At 37.9% G+C, this 21,299-nt stretch overlaps 1 protein-coding gene across 2 annotated transcripts in view; it reads left to right on the forward strand.

Moving 5' to 3' along the window:
* The window catches only part of LOC306843686 (mediator of RNA polymerase II transcription subunit 23-like), a 59,038-nt gene that overhangs the window by 5,770 nt on the left and 31,969 nt on the right, over nt 1–21,299 (forward strand). The window contains exons 5-14 of one of the 2 annotated variants that reach the window (XM_079375303.1): nt 308–419; nt 983–1,081; nt 2,644–2,745; nt 2,842–2,911; nt 2,992–3,104; nt 4,650–4,745; nt 11,548–11,748; nt 14,582–14,725; nt 19,159–19,304; nt 19,394–19,639. In XM_079375303.1, the coding sequence (XP_079231429.1) occupies nt 308–419; nt 983–1,081; nt 2,644–2,745; nt 2,842–2,911; nt 2,992–3,104; nt 4,650–4,745; nt 11,548–11,748; nt 14,582–14,725; nt 19,159–19,304; nt 19,394–19,639 (1,329 nt within the window). The remainder of the gene's footprint in view (nt 1–307; nt 420–982; nt 1,082–2,643; nt 2,746–2,841; nt 2,912–2,991; nt 3,105–4,649; nt 4,746–11,547; nt 11,749–14,581; nt 14,726–19,158; nt 19,305–19,393; nt 19,640–21,299) is intronic. The other variant, XM_079375304.1, reaches the window with a different exon arrangement.

The raw sequence follows: 21,299 nt of genomic DNA on the forward strand, positions 1-21,299 counted from the left end.
ACATCAATTCTACCCCATATTAGTCTGATCCCGGGCCATAAATGAGTGGAGTGGTCCAATTTTAGTACACTTCGATGCATGGATGACAAGCTACTGTATGTGTGCGTGTGCATAACATGACTTGATTTAGAGTTGAGACAAATTGGGTGTAGTAGTACTTTCTTTCTACAGTACTAGTTACAAACCAGAACTCCACCTAAAGCTGCAGTCACACTTGATCCGAGCTCATTCACTCGCTGATGGAGAAAGCCGGCTGTTTGTTGATCAGCTTGTTCATGACTCTGACTGTGTGACGGTGTTTTTGCAGAATGGTGTGTCAGGCTCTGATCAGCTCTGACAGTCTGGAGTGGGAGAGGACTCAGCTTTGGGCTTTGACCTTCAAACTCATCCGCAAAATCATCGGAGGAGTCGACTACAAGGTGAAAAATAAACTGAAAGCTGGAGTTAGAATCTGCTGAAAACTGCAAACCAGTCATGTTTTGCATTGCATGCCGTAGTTTTCCAGTAAAAGTGTGTTTTAATGAGTTCATAGATTGGCATTTGAGTCAAGTCCATTTCATTTTGTATAATGCTTTTCACAACACATTGTTTCAAAGCAGCTTTACAGAAATTCATAATGTGTAAAACACCTTAATGCCTAATTTTCCACGTTTAGAGCTGGCTGATAATATAGTTTAACATTTGGGATAAAATAAACAACAAATAGTTCAGATTTGCCATGTAGTATGTCACCTTAATGTGAATGAAAGCTGGATATATTTATAATTGTTGAAAGTTGAAGGTATTAATTTTAGTGCTGTCAAACGATTAATTATTACACATTATTGAGGATCAGACTGTCCTTCAGTTCCATCTAAGCCATGTGTTTTCTAGTGCTAGTGTTGACTCAGCAAAGCTATTTTTACTCTGATTTGTTCTGTATAGTATCCCTTGTGTGTGAAGCACCCATCAATAACGCTCTCTTCTCTGTGTGGTTCTTCAGGGCGTCAGGGATCTGCTGAAGGCCGTGTTGGACAAGATTCAGACCGTCCCAAACTTCATGAGCTCGGCTGTGGTCCAGCAGCTGCTCGCAGCACGAGAGGTACGCTTCTCCACAGCATGACACACTGATGATGCTTCTAGTGTTTCCCGCTTGTGAGGAACAGAGATGCAAACTCATCGCCTCTTTTTGTAGGGCTGGGAAAATAAATCGATGCATCGCGAATCGAGAAATGATTCAGCATCGATTCTGAGATTTCCCGAATGCATGCTGATTGTTTCTGGAGTGGATTCTGAGCTCGGTTTTGAACAGCAGATGGCGCTGCATGCTTCAGAAACAGCCGTACTTTGCTTGTTTCCGAATCCTTACACACACTTGAACCTAAAATAATAATTTAAGATTCAAAAAGGTTGAAGCGAATCACAAGGGTGTTCACAGTGGGCTGTGTTTACATTAATCTGGCGTCATGAAAGCGTTCTGAGCCGAGGTGAGATTACAGACTCAGCCGAACACACAAGTGCTCTTCAGCGCTCTTCTTCATCAGTATTTAAGAGTGTGGAAAAAACCAGAGTAGAGCGCCACCTGCTGTTACTTACTTACTTACTTACTTTACTTTTGTCATTTAGCAGACGCTTTTGTCCAAAGCGACTTACAAATAAGAAAAAGTAACTAAAACTAAAAAGTTACAACTCTATAAATACTATCTACCCACATATTTAAGAAAATAAAGAAATTAAATAAAATTAACACATGCATATAACAACAACATTTCAATAATAAACATATCAATGAAAAAATTAAATAAAAAGCTACTACTATCCCTTGCCGGTGTCCCTGCCCGGTGGAGTCGCACGGTAGAGTCGATGGTCTTTACACTCTTTGGTCTTCACACTAGGAGGGCTTCACACGACGACTGCCGCGACCGCTGCCGCGGTATAATAACGAGCTGATTTTAAAATATAAGCTCAGAATCAATTCCTGAGAGAATCGCCATGCATTTGGAAGATCTCTGAATCCATCCACAATCATTTCTGCATTGATTTATTGACGCAGCCCTACTTTTTGAGATCAAAATGGGTCACCTTAGATCCAATAAGAGAATGTTTTTATTGGGGGGGGGTTCTTACAAGGTTAAATAAAGAACTGGTGCCGGATGCATAAACTGTTTAGACTAGTCTTAAAAAGTTAGTCATTAATTTTTTTTCTGGTCATAACGTTTTAAGTTCAGTTATGAAAAGGCAGATTGGTTTGTATTTGTATTGGAGAAGTAAGACTGATTAGCCCTTGGCAGCTGCTAGTTGTATTTTTTTGTATTTTTTAGTTTTGTATTTTAGGTCAGCATTGCTGTCTAATCAGCCAATATTGTCTTAAACAGCCTGCATAGCACTTCATCTTTTATAACATGGGATTTTGACCAAATATATTCAATCTTGATTTTTGTAAGATGTTGCAACAAGATGGTTTTTTTGTGTGTGTGTGAAAAATAAGAGTTTTGGACATATAAGGTAATAAAATATATATATAAAAAAATACCTTAAAGTAGCTACAAATGAGCATGTGAAGCAAATATCTTTAAAAGAAACTGCTTGTGGAGCATGCCCCGATCCGAGCAATCTTCTCAGCCTTACCTGTTTGCATCTCTGGATTAATTCTCCTGTGTGAAGGTGGTGGAGTACATCCTGGACCGTAACGCGTGTCTGCTGCCGGCGTACTTCGCCGTGACTGAGATCAGGAAGCTGTATCCGGAGGGCGCGCTCTCACACTGGGTAACGCTCCTCAGACTCCTGATGTCGGCTGATTGTTGTAAAGCAGCTGTGGATTTGTTATCAGTTAATGACACCAAAATGTGTGCTTCTCTCCAGCTGTTGGGCAGCCTGATATCTGACTTTGTTGATAGTTTCAGACCGACCGCCCGTATTAACTCAATTTGTGGTAAGATGTGGAGCTTTGCTGTGGAGTATGTATCCCATGAGCCCCTGCGGCAGCGTGTCACATGTCTGAATATGTTTCAGGTCGCTGCAGTCTTCTGCCAGTGGTTAATAATTCTGGGGCCATTTGTAACTCGTGGAAACTGGACCCGACCACTCTGCGCTTCCCCCTGAGGGGAATGCTGCCCTATGATAAGGTACCGCTCTTGACCTCACAGAATAACACAAAGCTCATGTTTCATACACCGTCAGAAAACTTACAGGAGCGTTAAGATCATGTAAAATCATGGATAGTTACATCCACATAACACAGAGAGCCTGGGGTTACTGTGGTTTGATTGATCAGTGGACAGGATTAAAGAAAAATATTTTTTGTTGCACTTATAAATAAAGGTTCAACAAGGGGTTTGACAGGGCTGCCATGTCAGAACTATTTTTGGATCCTCAGAGAATCTTTCAGGGACCAGTTCCTAAAAAAATATTTTTTTTGTTCTTGGTGTGAAGAATATTCTAATAATATTCAAACCTTCTTTTGATTTATAAAGAGTCTTTTGTGCAATAGAAAGATTCCATTATTTATATTCTTGATGGACCCATCAAGGCCTTTATTTAGACTGTAGGACTGCAGGGTTTTGAAAAAACTGGCATTTCAATATTTAGTTTTTCTAAAATGCATCAAAAATACAAAAACTGCACAAATTATTTTGAGCATGAACCATATTTTTTAAAAATGTGGGTGTACTCATTACATGAACCAACTCGATCCTGTTTTAGTAACCATGAAGTCCAAAAACAATCTCAGTTTTCCTAGGACATGTTCTTACCGTTTTTGACACATTTAATATGACTATCAAATAATATGAATTTTTTAATATGTGATTATTAAATCAAAACATTAAACAAATTGTAGTGCAATTAAATTATTATAAACTGAAATACAAATAATACAAATAATTATATTGTGGAAAAACTGTAAAATGACAGTACTAATACTTGCATCTTAATTTTTAAAGGTAAAACCATCAAGCTTTTATTTTGGATGCTTGCTGGCAAATAAAAATATGCACAGCTGGTTTCTGAGTGGACCGTGTTTACATGTCAGAGCGGCTCGATCCACAGTAAATAAACTGCTTCATTGAAATCAGCAGCGTATTATTTAATTAAATGAAAGCATGTGTGATTTGACTATACATTTAGCCATGTTGCAATATAATTTTTTTATATATGTGACCCTGGACCACAAAACCAGTCATAAGGGTCGATTTTTTTGAAATTGAGATTTATACATCATCTGAAAGCTGAATAAATAATCTTTCCATTGATGTATGGTTTGTTATGATAGGACAATATTTATCTGAGATACAACTATTTGAAAATCTGGAATCTGAGGGAGCAAAAAAATCTAAATATTGAGAAAATCTCCTTTAAAGTTGTTCAAATGAAGTTCTTAGCAATGCATATTACTAATCAGAAATGAAGTTTTGATATATTTATGGTAGGATAATTTACAAAATATCTTCATGGAACATGATCTTTACTTAAAAGAAAAATGGATAATTTTGACCCATACAATGTATTTTTGGTTATATTTCTACAAATATACCCCAGCGACTGCCTTTGTGCTCCAGGATCACATATATAGTGCAGCATATATTTTCATCTGAATGTAATGAGTTGCTCCTCCTGTAACGTGACTGCTGCTGGTGTAACCAAGGCTGTGTGTGTGTGTATGTGTCCTGCAGGACCTGTTCGAGCCACAGACGGGTCTGCTGAGGTATGTGCTGGAGCAGCCGTACTCCAGAGACATGGTGTGCAACATGCTGGGCCTCAACAAACAGGTACCCTCTCTCTCTCTCTCGGCTTTCCTCTGTCTCTCTCTCAGTGCTCTCTCTCCCTCCTCTGCCTCGCATGTCCGTCCCCTTCTCTGTGATGAGAGGCTGGCGGAGGTGGAGAGATCAGGTGCTGTAGTTTGAATACTCCCACACTCCCACAGGAGGTGAATGACTTTGGCCAGCCTCCACCATACTCCCTGCCAAACTAGCTAAGTTCCTCTATGAGCCGCCAGATCTTGCTCTCGCTCTGCTCTCTTTCTCTGCACTTTGGGCCTGCGCCTGCTGTCTGGTAGGGAGTATCGCCCACCTGTCCCTCTCGTACCTGTCTCTGGGGGTGTGGTTTGGCTTGACTGACAGGGTTACTTGGAGCTGGCCTCCTAGTCACTGTATTTGTGTTTTCTTTTTTTTCTTCCTTTATTTTTGTTCTGTCCTGTCTTGCCCTGCCCATCCTCCTCCTCCTCCTCCTCCTCCAATGCTCTAGACCTTGAACATTGCTCAGGTATGTTCACAATCTTGCTGTTGTATTGTGACTAACCAGACTCTGGAAGCTTCCTCATAGCCAAACCGAATGATATCATCAAATTACGATTGAAACAGATGAAGAACAGCTCCAGTGAAACCAGGAAACAAACGTAGGGCTTGAAATTACTGACTGCCACGAGCAATTGTTAGAGCATTTGTAAGACTGGTCCAGAAATTCATCAGCTTTTCCAGACCAATCTTCTGCACTTTCACACAAACTGCCCTATACTGCTTTCTCTCTTTCGCTAACTTAAACCTTTTATATATATGTATATATAATATTATTATTATTTACAAGAAAACATGTTTTCTCCCGTCAGGTCCGAAGTACCAGGCTACTTTGCACCATAGACTTTGGTGGACAATTTATTGTCCTATAGTTTTTTTTTTTTTTTTTTTTTTTTTTTCAGTGGTTGATTTTGAAACTATTTTTAAACCCAATATATGTGTTAACAGAATGCTATCACCACTAACTCATCCCTAAGACTAACATTATCACAGTAAACTTGGCATTCATATCATTTACAGTAGATAATAGAAAATTCTGGTAGTATTAATAGGATATTATTTATGCGTATGTAAGTTTCTGGAAGTACCTTGTAATAAATAACACATTATGATTAAGACCTAGTGAGTTAGCCCATTAATAATTATTAACCCATTCATGTCTGGGAGTTGAACGTTAGTGTAAACATTTCTAATAAATTCTATTCAATTCTAATACCCAAGTAAAATAGATTTTTCACCCAGAAATGGTCCTTCTGTCATCATCTGTTCCCCCCGAGTCATTCAAACCCATGTAACTTTCTTCTGTGTAACAGAAAGATGATATTTTGAAGAACGCTGAAATCCAAACAATTGTTGTGACCATTGAATTACGATGTTTGGACATATGTTTTGACTTTTCTGAAAATACATTGTGTTTCTGAGAAGAGAGGAATGACATGAGGGGGAGTAAATGATAACAGAGCAATCCCTTTAGCTTGCACTAATATTAATCCATGCTGGAGTCACAGACGCTGTGTAACTGTTCAGTATGGGCCACACACACACCACTGTTCCTCTTTCAGGGATGATAAAGCGTACCTGAGAATGAAGACAATCTGTTAATTTCAAGCCCTGATCGGCGCATGCTGTGTGTGTGTAGTGGCGGTGCCGTTCAGTGTGTGTTCTGCTGGTGTTGATGGCTCTCTGGGTGTTGTGTGCTGCTCAGTGCAGATGCTTCACTCACACATGCAGGGAAACACAGCTCCTTAAGCACAAACCCACCTCACAATTACTCATCTCTGTTCAGTAAACATGGATGAATTTGATTGGGAGAATGAAAATACTGCACATTTCGTTTGTACGGGAGCTGGTGCTGTTAAACTGTGAGTCAGTTTGTTGTGCTGTGTGCTTTTAAAGACCCCATGAAATCTGATGAGAGCCTTGTCTTTTAGTCTAAAGCTAATTCATTTTGAGCTCATCTACACCTATAAACATTGACAAATTATATGTGACCCTGGACCACAAAACCAGTCATAAGTGTAATTTTTTTAAAATTGAGATGTATACATCTGAAAGCTGTATAAATAATCTTTCCATTGATGTATGGTTTGTTATGATAGGACAATATTTGTCTGAGATACAACTATTAGAAAATCTGGAATCTGAGGGAGCAAAAAAATCTAAATATTGAGAAAATCTCCTTTAAAGTTGCTCAAATGAAGTTCTTAGCAATGCATATTACTAATCAATAATGAAGTTTTAATATATTTACAGTAGGAGATTTACTAAATATCTTCATGGAACATGATCTTAATATCCTAATGATTTTTGGCATAAAAGAAAAATTGATAATTTTGAGCCATACAATGTATTGTTGGCTATTGCTACAAATATACCCCAGAGACTTTTGTGGTCCAGGGTCACATATGACTCTGATAGTACTGTCGGTACTGTCTTGAGCGCACATCGAATTCTGACCTGGAAGAGAGGAAATTGTTGACCAAGTTGTTATTTTTTTTCTTTGTGCACAAAGTATTCTCGTAGCTTTGTAAAATTACGCTTGAACCCCTGATGACACATGGACTATTTTACCGATGTCCTTACTATGTTTCTGAGCCTTGATCGTGTGAGGATCCTTGCTGTCTGTGGAGGGTCAGAAAGCTCTCGGATTTCATCAACAATATCTTAATTTGTGTTCTGAAGATGAACGAAGGTCTTAAGGGTTTGGAATGACGTGAGGGTGAGTAACGAATGACAATTCTCATTTTTGGGTCAACTATCCCTTTAAATTTGTTTGCTGTTTGAAAAAAAAAAAAAAAGAAAGAAAAAAAGCCTACAATAGAGCGGATGAGCGGATCAATAGAGTGCTGCAGCGACGATGCATTTTTGTAGGTCAGCCCGTACATTTGCATCACTCTGGTTCTATAGACCAAAGCCCAATAGGATTTTTCCATTGACTTTTGTATTATTATAGGAAATAAGCTCTGTCCAACACAAGTTTATGGTTCTTACACGTTAAGGTCTTCATGATAATCTTCACAAATCAACACAACTTTTATGAATTTTGAAAGATTAATATATTTGGCAAAAAATATATTTGGCAAAAAAAGTAAAAAGCTAAATGTAGGCTATAAACAAACTAAACCATGGTCACATGACTTCAACATCACCACCATTAAGATGCAGACCACTCTTTCATATTTAATTTTTTTAGTGTGATTATAAAGACAGTGAGGCTGTGAAAACAACTAGTGAGTAGATGAGTTTACCCTTCAGTGTGACGCTTAATGTCTCTGACTGTAGTCCCATTTAGACACTTGTGAGTAACCGCCTTTAAGACAAGTAAAAGCTTTAAAAAAAATCACAAGTGGATATTACTGATGTGTTTTGTCTTAGAATAAAATGTGAAAATATCTTGAGCTTGTTTCAAAGAAATAGTTCACCCAAAAATTAAAATGCGCTCACCCTCAGGCCATCCCAGATCAGGATGAGTGTGTTTCTTCATCAGGTTTGTAGAAATATGTCTCTGCATCAGTGTCTCAGCAATGGATGCTCTGCAGTGAATGGGTGCCGTCAGAATGAGTCCAAACAGCTGATAAAAACATCACAATAATCCACACCACTCCAGTCCATCAGTTAACATCTGGAGAAGACAAAAGATGAAACACATCCAGCATAGAGGTGTTAATGTCTTGATGGATTTGAGTTTTCAACAAATTTTTATTTTTGGATGAACTCTTCCTTAACCACAGACTGTGTTTGAGTCTTTTAACCAAAAACCCATAACAAAACCCCCGTTCACTTCAGGACGATGTAACCAAAAGTGCTAAAATCCTTCTTGGCTTCCTGCATTTCATGGGCTCTTTAAACATAACAAACTGTCTGAATGGCCACACCGCTGTGTAGACTCACCCAGCATCGCTGAGAGCTCATCCTGCATGCCACCTTACAGGGGAAGCTGCAGCGCATCACATGCACCTGTTGCACTCCTGACCCTCGAGCACCAGGGGGCGTCACTGTCCTGAGAATCAACCCCACAAACGCTGATCTGAATCTGACCGTGTGCTGCAGCTTTCCTTGCGATCAGGGCTTCTGTGAGCCCTCTACATGTCATGCTTTCATGGGTGTGTGTTTGCTCTGAAGCGTGTCCCATTTGTGTTTGGCCATCTCCTGTGACCGTCGTGAGGCCGTGTTGGATATGCTGTGTGTGTTCAGTGAATACGACAGCTCATGTTTATCATGTGCAGACTGTCTGTAACCGTCCCTGGGTTAGATTATAGCTGCTTATGTAGCTGTAATCAATTACCACAGGCAAGTTTGGTCAGAAATCATACTGTATCTGGTTAGACATCAGTAATAAAAGCACAGAATAGAGGACATATGAACTGAAATGTTGCAAAAGATGCAATAGACAGACTAGCTCAAATACAGTGAATTACACTCCATACATACCATAGGTTTCAGAACTATAAACTTCCTCCTCATTCCAAAAACACATTGATTAAAATTAAACTACTCAAAACACCTGTCCATAAAAAGGCTGGATTTCATTTAAAAACCAAAACCCTTTTTTCATAAGTAGTAGGGTACAATGGGGCTAAAGATATTATATTAAAATATATATATTATATATATGTGACCCTGGAGCACAAAACCAGTCATATGGGTACATTTTTCGAAATTGAGATGTATACATCATCAGCTGAATAAATAATCTTTCCATTGATGTATGGTTTGTTATGATAGGACAATATTTGGCTGAGATACAACTATTTGAAAATCTGGAATCTGAGGGAGCAAAAAAATCTAAATATTGAGAAAATCTCCTTTAAAGTTGTTCAAATGAAGTTCTTAGCAATGAATATTACTAATCAAAAATTAAGTTTTGATATTTATGGTAGGAAATTTGCAAAATATCTTCATGGAACATGATCTTAATATCCTAATGATTTTTGTCATAAAAGAGAAATGTATAATTTTGATCCATACAATGTATTGTTGGCTATTTCTACAAATATATCTGTGTTACTGATGACTGCTTTTGTGCTCCAGGGTCACAAATTATTATAATATATATATCAGAAATCAGGGTCACACATAATTATAATATATATATTATATTAATATTATTTTCCTCTAAACCACTAGATGGCAGACAAACTTGACATTCGCTTTTCAAGATGCACATGCAAATTTGGCTGATCTTGGACGGCGTAAAGTTGATTTCTGTGCTAATTTGATCTAATATTTGATGTTTTAAGTATCAAGAGAATCACTAAAGTTATTGAATATATTTTGAGACAATGGTGGTCTTAATGATTTTTAGTTTTGTTTAAGATAATCAAAGCAACGGTCTTCAGTAACGAGAAGAATGTAAAAGGTATGGTACTTGGGGTAAAAAGCCCCTGCTGTTGGGGCGAAAGGCACAATAATTAAAATGATAATTAATAGATGGCTGACTTTTCCCTTTGTTGACAAGATTAGAATCAGATGGTAAATATCATGTTTTATGTTGGGTGTCCATAGAGATAATCACCATGTTTAGAATGAAACCATCATATTTAAAAACATATCATATAATAAAATATCATTTGTTGCTACTGTAAATATATGTAAAATTAGTATGGGATCTCTTTCAGTGGTTTTAGAGTCTCTACTTTTTAACATGATTTTGTTTCTGTATTTTAAAATATATATTTTTAAATGAACATTTTAATGACCGTATATTTACTGGACAAAGATGAATTCTTTTATTCGTCATAGTAAGCTGAAGTATTTTAGCTGAAGTATTTGTATCAGTACCGTGTGTGGGGTAAAATGCCACCTCATGCATTTAGAAGATTTCTAAACAAAATAAACCATGTGTGTGATTTATTTTCACGCAAAATCTTGTGCTCCATAAATGCTCAATACAAACAGATGTAGTTTTTTCTGCAATCATACATTATGGGCATTTCTAGTTGTATTTTGTTTGTGGTATTTAAGATGTTTTATTACTCACCCCTTACTGTAATTTAGCACCACATCTATATTTGAAATATTTTATAGTGTAATATTATATTTAATCGTATATTTAAGAAATGAGTTTGATGTCGTTTTCATCAATTAACATTATATCTTCCGTTCTGCCTTCACATTTATGAAGCCCCTGTGCCATTATTTGAGTTGACAAGCACTGGTTTATTATTTTAGTGTCGTCGTATAGTATAAGTTGTGTCCCAAACGGCATGTACTAACATGAACTGTGGTTGGTTGTTGTACATGTCAATCAGAAGACCCCTTCTGTGTAATTGAATGCTCAGTTTTGACAGAATCCAGTCTTAAGAGATCAAAAATCAGACCATCCAGCTGACAATACTAAAAACTAGGTCATTTTAGCTTTAACGCTTATGGATTTAAACTCTATTGCAAAGTCTATTATTGATATTATGAAGCTAATGAAATGTTTGTCTGCTAATAAGATTGCTCTGAATGTCAGAAATCCAAATGCATTAGCACACTCCTGGCTGCTTTCATATGTCAGCGATGCTTATTCAGTGCTCATCATCTTGGCCTGCCCTGTTTAAGTAATGAGGAGGAAGTCTGATAGGTTCTGATTCCTAAACACCAGAAAATGATAGTGTACTAAAGCACTTGTGCTAGCTTGTATGTGATGAACTGAAGAGTGATGTCTTAGGCCCCTCTAGGACTGAGAGAGGGTCATGTATGAAGTGTTTCACAGGCCCAGTAACTGGTGTGTTCGCATTGGCTCTGGTCTGTGTAAGAGTGCTCCTCTGTCCGCTGTTCTGCCCTCTTGCAGCATAAGCAGAGGTGTCCGGTTCTGGAGGACCAGCTGGTGGATCTGGTGGTGTACGCCATGGAGCGGTCCGAGACGGAGGAGCAGTTTGACGACGGCGGCACCAGTCAGCTCCTGTGGCAGCACCTCTCCAGCCAGCTCATCTTCTTCGTTCTGTTCCAGTTCGCTAGCTTCCCTCACATGGTGCTGTCGCTCCATCAGAAGGTGCAGCAGTGGGGGGGGGGTCCGAGTCCCAAACGGTGCATTCAGTGACATAACATTACAATAAAAGCAAAAATAACGCTAAACTAAAAATAAAAACAAAAGACTAATTGCATTGTATTTTGATAACCCCATTGCAATAGTCACTTCACAGTTACTGCTATCATAAAATACACTTCTAATCCAAGCACAACTGAATCTATTCATCTATTCATCTATTCAATCTATATCATGTTGCTGTCAGGAGTGCATGAGCTATCTGCATGTGATTCTCCACTAAACTTCAGTGAACAAGCACCAGGGAACAAAAATTCAGACTGAAATATACAGTTAGCTAAAATATTTGTTGTTGGATAACAAATATTTTAGCTAACTGTATATTTCAGTCTGAATGTTTGTTCACTGAAGTTTAGTGGAGAATCACATGCAGAAAGCTCATGCACTCCTGACAGCAACATGTAAATATTTACATGACTTTCTAACATTTACAGATGAAGAATACACCTGTGACATATGTGACCCTGGGGGCGTATTACAGAAAGTTTCTTATCTTAGGTCTTAACTTAAGATATGATATGTTAAATTAAATAAACAGAAGTAAATCTTAACTTGATTTGGGATTCTCATCCTATCTTACAAAATAGTATATTATCTCTAGTTAGGAAATCTTAAATGGCATAATCAAGCTCTACAATCCACTCTCAGGTCTGTTACCAAGCAACCGACACTGCTGATGATGAGGGAAACTAAATAATAGAAGCTACTTCACTTTGAAAATTGCCTTTTGCAAAAAACTTAAGGTATTATTCACTTGCACTACAACCAGTAATGCTCCGTGACTCTTGTTGGTCTCTGTAATGCTGTTGCAGTTCCTGTGCTAACTCTAATATGTTGTGCGGCAGTCAGTTTTTAGGGTTTTTTGTCAAGTTAGGAAGTTTCTGTAATACCCCTTTCCTATCTGTAGTTAAGATAAGATAAGGCACTTAGGACATGCTGTTCTGCAATAGCTTTTGTCCTAAATGTGGTCCTAACTGAAATTACCATGGTTACCAAACAGATAAGATTTTAAAGTTAGGATCTTTATTTAATACACCCCCTGGAGCACAAAACCAGTCTTAAGTCGCTGGGGTATATTTGTAGCAATAGACAAAAATATATTGTATGGGTCAAAATTATACATTTCTCTTTTATGCCAAAAATCATTAGGATATTAAGATCATGTTCCATGAATATATTTTGTAAATTTCTTACCGTAAATATATCAAAACTTCATTTTTGATTAGTAATATGCATTAAGAGCTTCATTTGAACAACTTTAAAGGTGATTTTCTCAATATTTAGATTTTTTTGCTCCCTCAGATTCCAGATTTTCAAATAGTTGTATCTCAGACAAATATTGTCCTATCATAACAAACCATACATCAATGGAGAGATTATTTATTCAGCTTTCAGATGATGTATTAATCTTTTTATGTATAAATCTTTCGTTTTGTGGTCCAGGGTCACACATAAGGTATAACAACGCATCTCAAACTCATTAAACAGCAGCACATGTATCTGTCAGAGCATTTGACGGGGCAAACGGCAATAATTCAATATGTGTGAACTATATGTTAAGAGTTATTGTAAAGCCCTTAATATAAAGCTAGTCTCATGTTCAGAACAAATTGATTATGCTCTTTCCCCACAGCAGCTCACACAGTGTCCTCTGCTATTTTTCAGATGTGCTTGTATGCAAACTATTGTATATAGTATTATCTCATTCCATATTGTTCACAAAAATATCAATATATTGTCCAAACTCGATATACTGCCCAGGCTTAGTTGACCACAAAAATTGAGGCACGGTACCAAAAATAGCCACCAGCTGACACCCAAGCGCAACTGAATTTTTAAAATGCATTTTCCTGTAAGAAAAAAAAAAAAAGTTAAATTTCTTTTGTCACCAAATATGGAACCTTAAGATACAGACCTTTCCAACAATATTTGTTTTGTTAAGATAAGGAAACGTTTTAATTATAAATATTGTAATAAAATATTTGACACCACCCAGAGGAAGGAGCCCGCCAGAAGGATTTGAGCTAATTCTATGGTAATGCAATGCCATATTTCAAAATGGTTTTGACATGAACTTTCAGTGTTTAGGCTTTCTGATGATATCTTATTTGATGTCATGATTACTATAATATGTGATAAAAAAGGGGCGAAAAGGTGTGTTAACCTGTGAGTTAACAAGTAAGCAGTTATTCAGTGATAATCTATCCTCTCGTTTTCAGTTTTGCATATTAAAACAATCAAAATGTTGCTCGACGCAACTAGAAGTGCAGTTTTTAATAATTAAACATAATTTTTTATGCATTGACAGGTGTTTTTTTTACGGGGCAGGTTAATAGAGACACAAAGCAATTGGGAGAATGAAGTTCAAGAAATAACCCATGTTATCTGTGCTGTGGCGTCAGAACATGTGCGCGCTCTGGGTGTGTCTCTGGCTTACATTGAAGAGTTAGAAAAAGAAGTGTACACTAAATTCACATTTCACACCATCCTCATCTCCATCAGTGAATTTCCCATCCGTTGTAATGGATGATTATTGGTCTCATGTATAATTGTGACCACCAGTGCAGGCTTTGTTAAAGGTCACGTTGAACCATAAAATGACAAATGGGCCACCTTTTGCTTTCATGGACAAGTACAGACCTAAACTAGACTGAACGATTCTCCACACAGAGTGCACCATTTGGGACGGGGCCACACAGAAACACTTCTCCTTTCCGATCACCTGGGAAAGAGCTTCTAGCCTGTGTTTCATTGTGTTTCTTCCTCGTCTTCTGAACAGCTGGCCGGTCGGGGTTTGATCAAAGGCAGGGATCATCTGATGTGGGTGCTCCTGCAGTTCATCTCAGGAAGCATTCAGAAGAACGCTCTGGGTGACTTCCTGCCCGTTATGAAGCTGTTTGACCTGCTCTACCCCGAGAAAGAGGTGAGTGACTCTGCTGTTGCTTTCATTTAAGCGGCACACAGCGGCCTGTGAAAGCTTCATTAATGAATAATGTGACACTCTAAACAAGCTGTTGGTTGAGGTCATCTGATCAAGGCTTATTTAGCGCTAGCAGGCCCTGCTAAACTTTTATTCAGCCGGTCAATGCAGCGTGTCGAATGACTTCAGATTTAATTTATCATGTGAGGAGAGTGCGGTTAGAAAGACAAGACGATGGCAGAACATTTAGTTTCAAAACGAAATGCAAAAGCACCTGTTTGGCAATATTTTGGATTTTGAAAAGCCTGTTGACTTGCCGTTTATCTACGGTGATTTTGGAAGTTCTCTTAAACATTCATCTCTTATTTAATTGGTTCCACAATGTTTGCTGACTTTTACTTTATCTAAGCTTTGTGTAATTTATTTATTTTATTCTCCAAGTTTTCTTATTCGTTTTGCTAATAAACGTTCTACATTTCTTATTTATTTGGTTCCACAGTGTTTGCTGATTTTCAGTTTTGTATACCTAGGTTATCTAAACTTTGTGTAAGTTGTTTGTTATTAGGCATAGCCTATAGAATGGTGTATTTTGATTCGCTTTGTTAATAAAAGTTCTATGATTTATATATAGGCTAAGTTGAGTTTGAAGTTGTATTTTGTTGTTGCTTGAATTGACGCTAGTTCGAAAGTGAAAGTAAAATTTAAGCTATTTAAAAGCGAAGGAAAGCGGGGAAATGAGGGAAAACTGAACTAAAAACAAACAAAAGTTTTCACAAAAGTGAAAGTAAAATGTGCATCCCGCTTTTACAAGCTATTTAGAATCCATCCATCTAGTTGCAAATTGTAATCCAAGAGATTCTGTGTACTGTTTTTTTTTGGTCCAATAAGTAATATCTATGTCTTGTCTGAATTTAATTGGAGGAAATTATTGGTCATCCAATCTTTTAAATTTTTTACACAATCTATTAGCTTAGATAGTTTAGAAGTTTCATCTGGTCTTGTTGAGATATATAGTTGAGAATCATCAGCATAACAATGAAAACTAATCCCGTATTTTCTAATAATATTACCAAGGGGCAACATGTATATTGAAAATAGCAGAGGACCTAGGACAGATCCTTGTGGTACTCCATACTTTACTGGTGATAATTGAGATGACTCTCCATTTAAATGAACAAAGTGGTAGCGATCGGACAGGTAGGATCTAAACCATCTTAAAGCCTGCCCTTGAGTACCAGTATAGTTTTGTAATCGATCTATGAGTATGTCATGGTCTATAGTGTCGAACGCAGCACTAAGATCAAGTAATACTAGCAATGAAACAGCCTTGGTCTGAAGCAAGAAGCAAGTCATTTGTAATTTTAACAAGTGCAGTTTCTGTACTATGGTGAGGCCTGAAACCTGACTGAAATTCTTCATAGAGATCATTTTTTTGCAAGAAGGAGCACAATTGAGTAGACACAACTTTTTCAAAAATTTTAGACATAAACGGAAGATTTGAAATGGGTCTGTAATTTGCCAGTTCATTAGAATCTAGTTGTGGTTTCTTAATAAGAGGCTTAATAACCGCCAGCTTGAATGGTTTTGGGACGTGACCTAAAGATAACGATGAGTTAATAATATTGAGAAGCGGTTTTTCTACTACAGGTAACAACTCTTTCAGTAGTTTAGTGGGTACAGGATCTAATAAACACGTTGTTGGTTTAGATGCACTAAGTTTATTTAGCTCTTCCTGTCCTATAGTTATAAAGCTCTGCAGTTTTTCTTTGGGTGCGATGAATGAAGCTAAATACTAGACGCAGTAGAATCTACATTTGATATTGTATTTCTGATGTTATCTATTTTATCAGTAAAGAAATTCATAAAGTCATGACTATTAAACTGTGAGGGAATATTTAGATCGGGTGGTGTCTGTTTATTTGTTAATCTAGCCACTGTGCTAAATAAGAACCTTGGATTGTTTTGGTTATTATCTATGAGTTTGTGGATATGCTCTACCCTGGCAGCTTTTAGAGCCTGTCTATAGCTGGACATACTGTTTTTCCACGCAATTCTAAAAACTTCTAAGTTAGTTTTTCTCCATTTGCGCTCACGAGTTTCTTTCTTGAGAGAATGGGTATAACTGTTGTACCATGGCGCAGTACGTTTTTCTCTAACCTTTTTCAATTTGAGGGGGGCAACAGCTTCTAATGTATTAGAGAAGATAGTGCCCATGTTGCTAGTCATTTCGTCTAGTTCTTGTGTATTTATGGGTACACAGAGCAGTTGAGATAAATCAGGAAGGTTATTTGTGAATCTGTCTTTGGTGGCTGGAACAATAGTATGGCCCTGGCGGTCTATACACAGTAGCCAGAGCAAGAGATAGGAGAGATTTCTTTTGCATATCTAACAGTGTAACATTAAGCAGAAGTACTTTGAATGAGTTAAACCTCCTGTATCCTGTTTTCTGAGTAACATTGAGAATATCACTATATATTGTTGCAACACCGCCACCACGACCAGTCTGACGGGGCTCATGTTTATAACAGTAGCTTGGTGGAGTACACTCATTTAGACCAAAATATTCATTTGGTTTCAGCCAGGTTTCAGTCAGGCAGAGTACATCAAAATTATTATCTATTACATTGTTCATAAGCTGATTTGTTTGACGTCTTTCTGCGGCTGAAACACCGATTGAGTGATTACATGAGAGAGGATTCATTTCAGTAAATTGTGGTGTTTCTTTCAACAGCTTCTGATGTTCATTCGTGTTTATTTGCTGCTGTAACTAGTAGTAAAGGAAGAGAAACAGTGATCTGCCATGGCACATTAAAGCGTGACCAACCACATTTATTGTTTGATTTTTGTTATAAAATTGACAGTTTGAAAGCTGAGACTTTTTTCATATTTGTTTCAAGTAACAAAGCTTCTTTTGATCGCTATTTAATGAAGTTTTGATCATGCATCAACTGAAATAGCATAGACTAAAAGATCATCAACATGATGAGAAATTGATATTTTCACTGTCAATACATCACTAGTATTCAGCACAGATTTTGTTTGTCCCATTGTCTGATCTACATAATTCCTTTTATAAATCAGGCACTAAATCAGCACTTGCAAATAAGCAGCTCTTTCCACAGATTCAGTTCATTCTTATTAAATTCCCTCTGAATGTTTTAAAGGAACCATATAGTAAACAGACCGAGTGCCACAGCCAGAACCGATATCAGCTGTCTGTCATTAGTGCTGCCAATATTAGCTCACTGAATTAGTCATGTCACTGAATATTAGCTCACTGAATTGCACACGGTGTTGGCTATTTAAACCGTCATAGTTGTTAGCTTTGTGCTTGTACGTTTGTGAAGCCCAGCAGGACAGCTGATGAAAGACAAGCTGCTGGCTCTGTCTGCTGGGTTGCTGTGATCCAGCCATCAGCCCACAGCATCTGTGAAGGACAGATGTGCTGTGACTGCTCATCAGCCCTGGAGTTTAGCTAAAGCATGTAACAAGCACAAGGCAATTAGATGCTCACCCAGAGGAACGCATTAAAGAGTTCTCCATCAAACAGGCAGAGGAGTCCGATTGTACTGATGATCCTATAGACTTCAGATCTCTTTAAATCCTGCTGTTAAAAGTTTTTGAAAGAATTCTCTTCTGCTGAAAAAGGCTGAAGTTACCTGACCGAAAATACAGTAAAATTGTAAAAGTGAAGTGACATTCATTGTAAAACAATTATACACAGAATGTGCTGCCGAATATTTATGTGGAAACCATGATACATTTAATTTTTCAGGATTCACAGATGAATAGAAAGTTCAAAAGAACAGCATTTATTTGAAATGAAAATCTTTTGTAACATTAGAAATGTATTTACTGGCACTTTTGGTCAAAATAATGTGTTCTTACTGAATAAAAGCATTTGAAAAAAAAAAAACTAATTTTTTATAGTGCCATAATGGAGATAATTTGGATTATGCATTTTCAAGTCGTGGATTGTGTTCAGGATTGTAACAACCTATACTTGGCAAATTAACAAAGCAATAAAACCTGAATTCATAGACAACTACCACTCATAAGTCTGGACAAGCCTTTCTATTCAGTAATGCACAGATTTGGAGAAAAACTATTGTTCAAAGTTACATGTTATTGCTGCAAATGCTGATAATGAAAGTATTTGTTACATCTTGGCTTTCTATGCCACATAGAGACAGCATCTACATTAAAAATAGTTCAAACTAATAAGTCTTCTGAAGTCATATGATCCTTGAGAAACCAACTGACGCTTAGTGAATTATTCACAGAAAATTTTCCTTCTACACACTTAAATTGTGATGCATATGAAATCGGCTCTCTTTATGCTCAGAATGAGGAGAAGTGAGGAACTGTCTATATGCTAGTTGGTTCTTGCGTGCATCTTGACAGCATTTTGAATTGTGTGTGGCTTTGTTTTGTAGTGTATTCCAGTCCCAGACATCAACAAGCCTCAGTCCACGCATGCCTTCGCAATGACCTGCATCTGGATTCACCTGAACCGCAAAGCTCAGAACGACAACTCCAAACAACAGATCCCCATTCCACACTCGCTCAAGCTGCACCACGAGTAAGACGCACACACACACACACGTTGCACACGGACTGACTGCTCAGCGAGGCCAACAACACCTGCTTCCTGCTTCTCTCTGTGTTCAGGTTTCTCCAGCAGAGTCTGCGCAATAAGAGTCTGCCCATGACCGACTATAAGATCGCTCTGCTGTGTAACGCATACTCCACAAACTCTGAGTGCTTCACGCTGCCCATGGGTGTGCTGGTGGAGACCATCTACGGGAACGGCAGCATGCGCATCACTCTGCCCGGCACCAACTGCATGGCATCCGGCTCGGTCACACCTTTACCCATGAACCTGCTGGACTCCCTCACTGTCCACGCTAAGATGAGGTGAGAGGAGACACTCAAACTTATCTTTTCCATTAGTGTTGTTTAGGGTTGGGTATCGTTTGTATTTTATTGGTTCTGATTCAGATTCTGCTTATCGATTCCTTGTTTGCATTCCAATAAGATAAAAAAATCCAATATATATATAAAAAAAGTTGTCAAACATTTATTCTGTGTTTTTACAAAGCATTCTGTTTCCACTGAATAACACCATCAGCAGCCTATAGAAGAGGAATTTTTAACAAAATACCACAGCAAAAACAACTAGACTAATATAAATTTCAAATTTTAAAGTGTGAAAGACAAGTAAACAGTCAGTAATTAAATGGGGACAAACAAATCAATCAGCAATAACATAAATACAACTGAACTTTTAGGTACAGAAACTGTAATTAAAAAGTTTAAAAACACTGCATAGTTTTCTTTTCATAAATGAAATCTAGATTTATTAAAGATGTTCAGTCAAGATCAGTACAGGATTTTTTTTGTTCTCTGATTAATATTAATGACAGACAGCACGCTCCAGAAATGACACTACCCAGAGAATTATCGGCAGGGATTTTTGCTGATAGCCGATAGTTCCAGCAATTAACTATCGGTGCCGATTAATCGGCAAAACCGATACATTGGTCAACATCTACAATAGTTTATTTTGGGAATGACAGATATAAGTCCTGCACACTGGCCAGAGGGATTTTGAGCCATTCCTCTTATAGAACAGTGGCCAGGTCAAAGCGGCTGCATTTACACTGCATGTCTTGATGCCTAGTTCCGATTTGTTGACTAAATCAGCATAGACCAGCTTACATCTTCTTTTAAAAGTGACCCATATCCGATATCTGCTTTTACACTATACACTTGGCGAGCCCTCCTCTGTCAAAATCCCCTTTTCAGTGATGTATGACTCGCATTGACAGGGGAGTATCCGATCTGTCTGTTTACATGGCAGGCATAAATACGGGTATCAGATTCATGTCTGATTTATTTCCACATATGAATGAGGTCCGAAACCAAACTGAGGATATCGGAATCCATGCGCTTTTTTCCTGCTTGCACGTTCATGGGTCATATCCAATCTTTAGGTCACTTTTAGGTCATTTGAACCATGTAAATGTGGCAAATGCTGGTGAAGAAAAACGTTTCCTGACTCACTCTTCCAAAACTCCCCAATTATTGTGGTTGAATAATTTTCAGATCTGGTGACTGTGCAGGCAATGGGAGACTTTCATGTCCATCAAACCAATCTGTCAGCAGTCTTGTTGTGTGTATGCCTGCATTATCATGCTGATGCACAGCACCACCTCCAGGGTAGATTGTGTGAACTATTGGGTGCACATGTTCCTCCAGAATGGTTTGGCAGCGATGTGCCCAAGCACAAGTAGCGAGCCCAGGGAATGCCATGATGTTGCAGTCCAAACAATCACTACTCCACCCTCATGCTTTACTCTGGGCACCTCTTCTCCACACCCTAACTCTCCTGGATGTGGGAAAGACAGTGAAAGTGGACTTGGAGAACAATACATGTTTCACATTGTCCACAGCCCAAGATTTGTGCTACTGGCACCATTGAGACCAACATTTGGCTTTGGCCAACTGGCCAGTGTTTCATTGTACAACCCCTTTGTACATGTATGTGCACTATATAATTTAAAATGATGGACAT

The sequence above is a fragment of the Barbus barbus genome (genome assembly GCF_936440315.1).
Source record: "Barbus barbus genome assembly, chromosome: 24".
Lineage (NCBI taxonomy): Eukaryota > Metazoa > Chordata > Actinopteri > Cypriniformes > Cyprinidae > Barbus > Barbus barbus.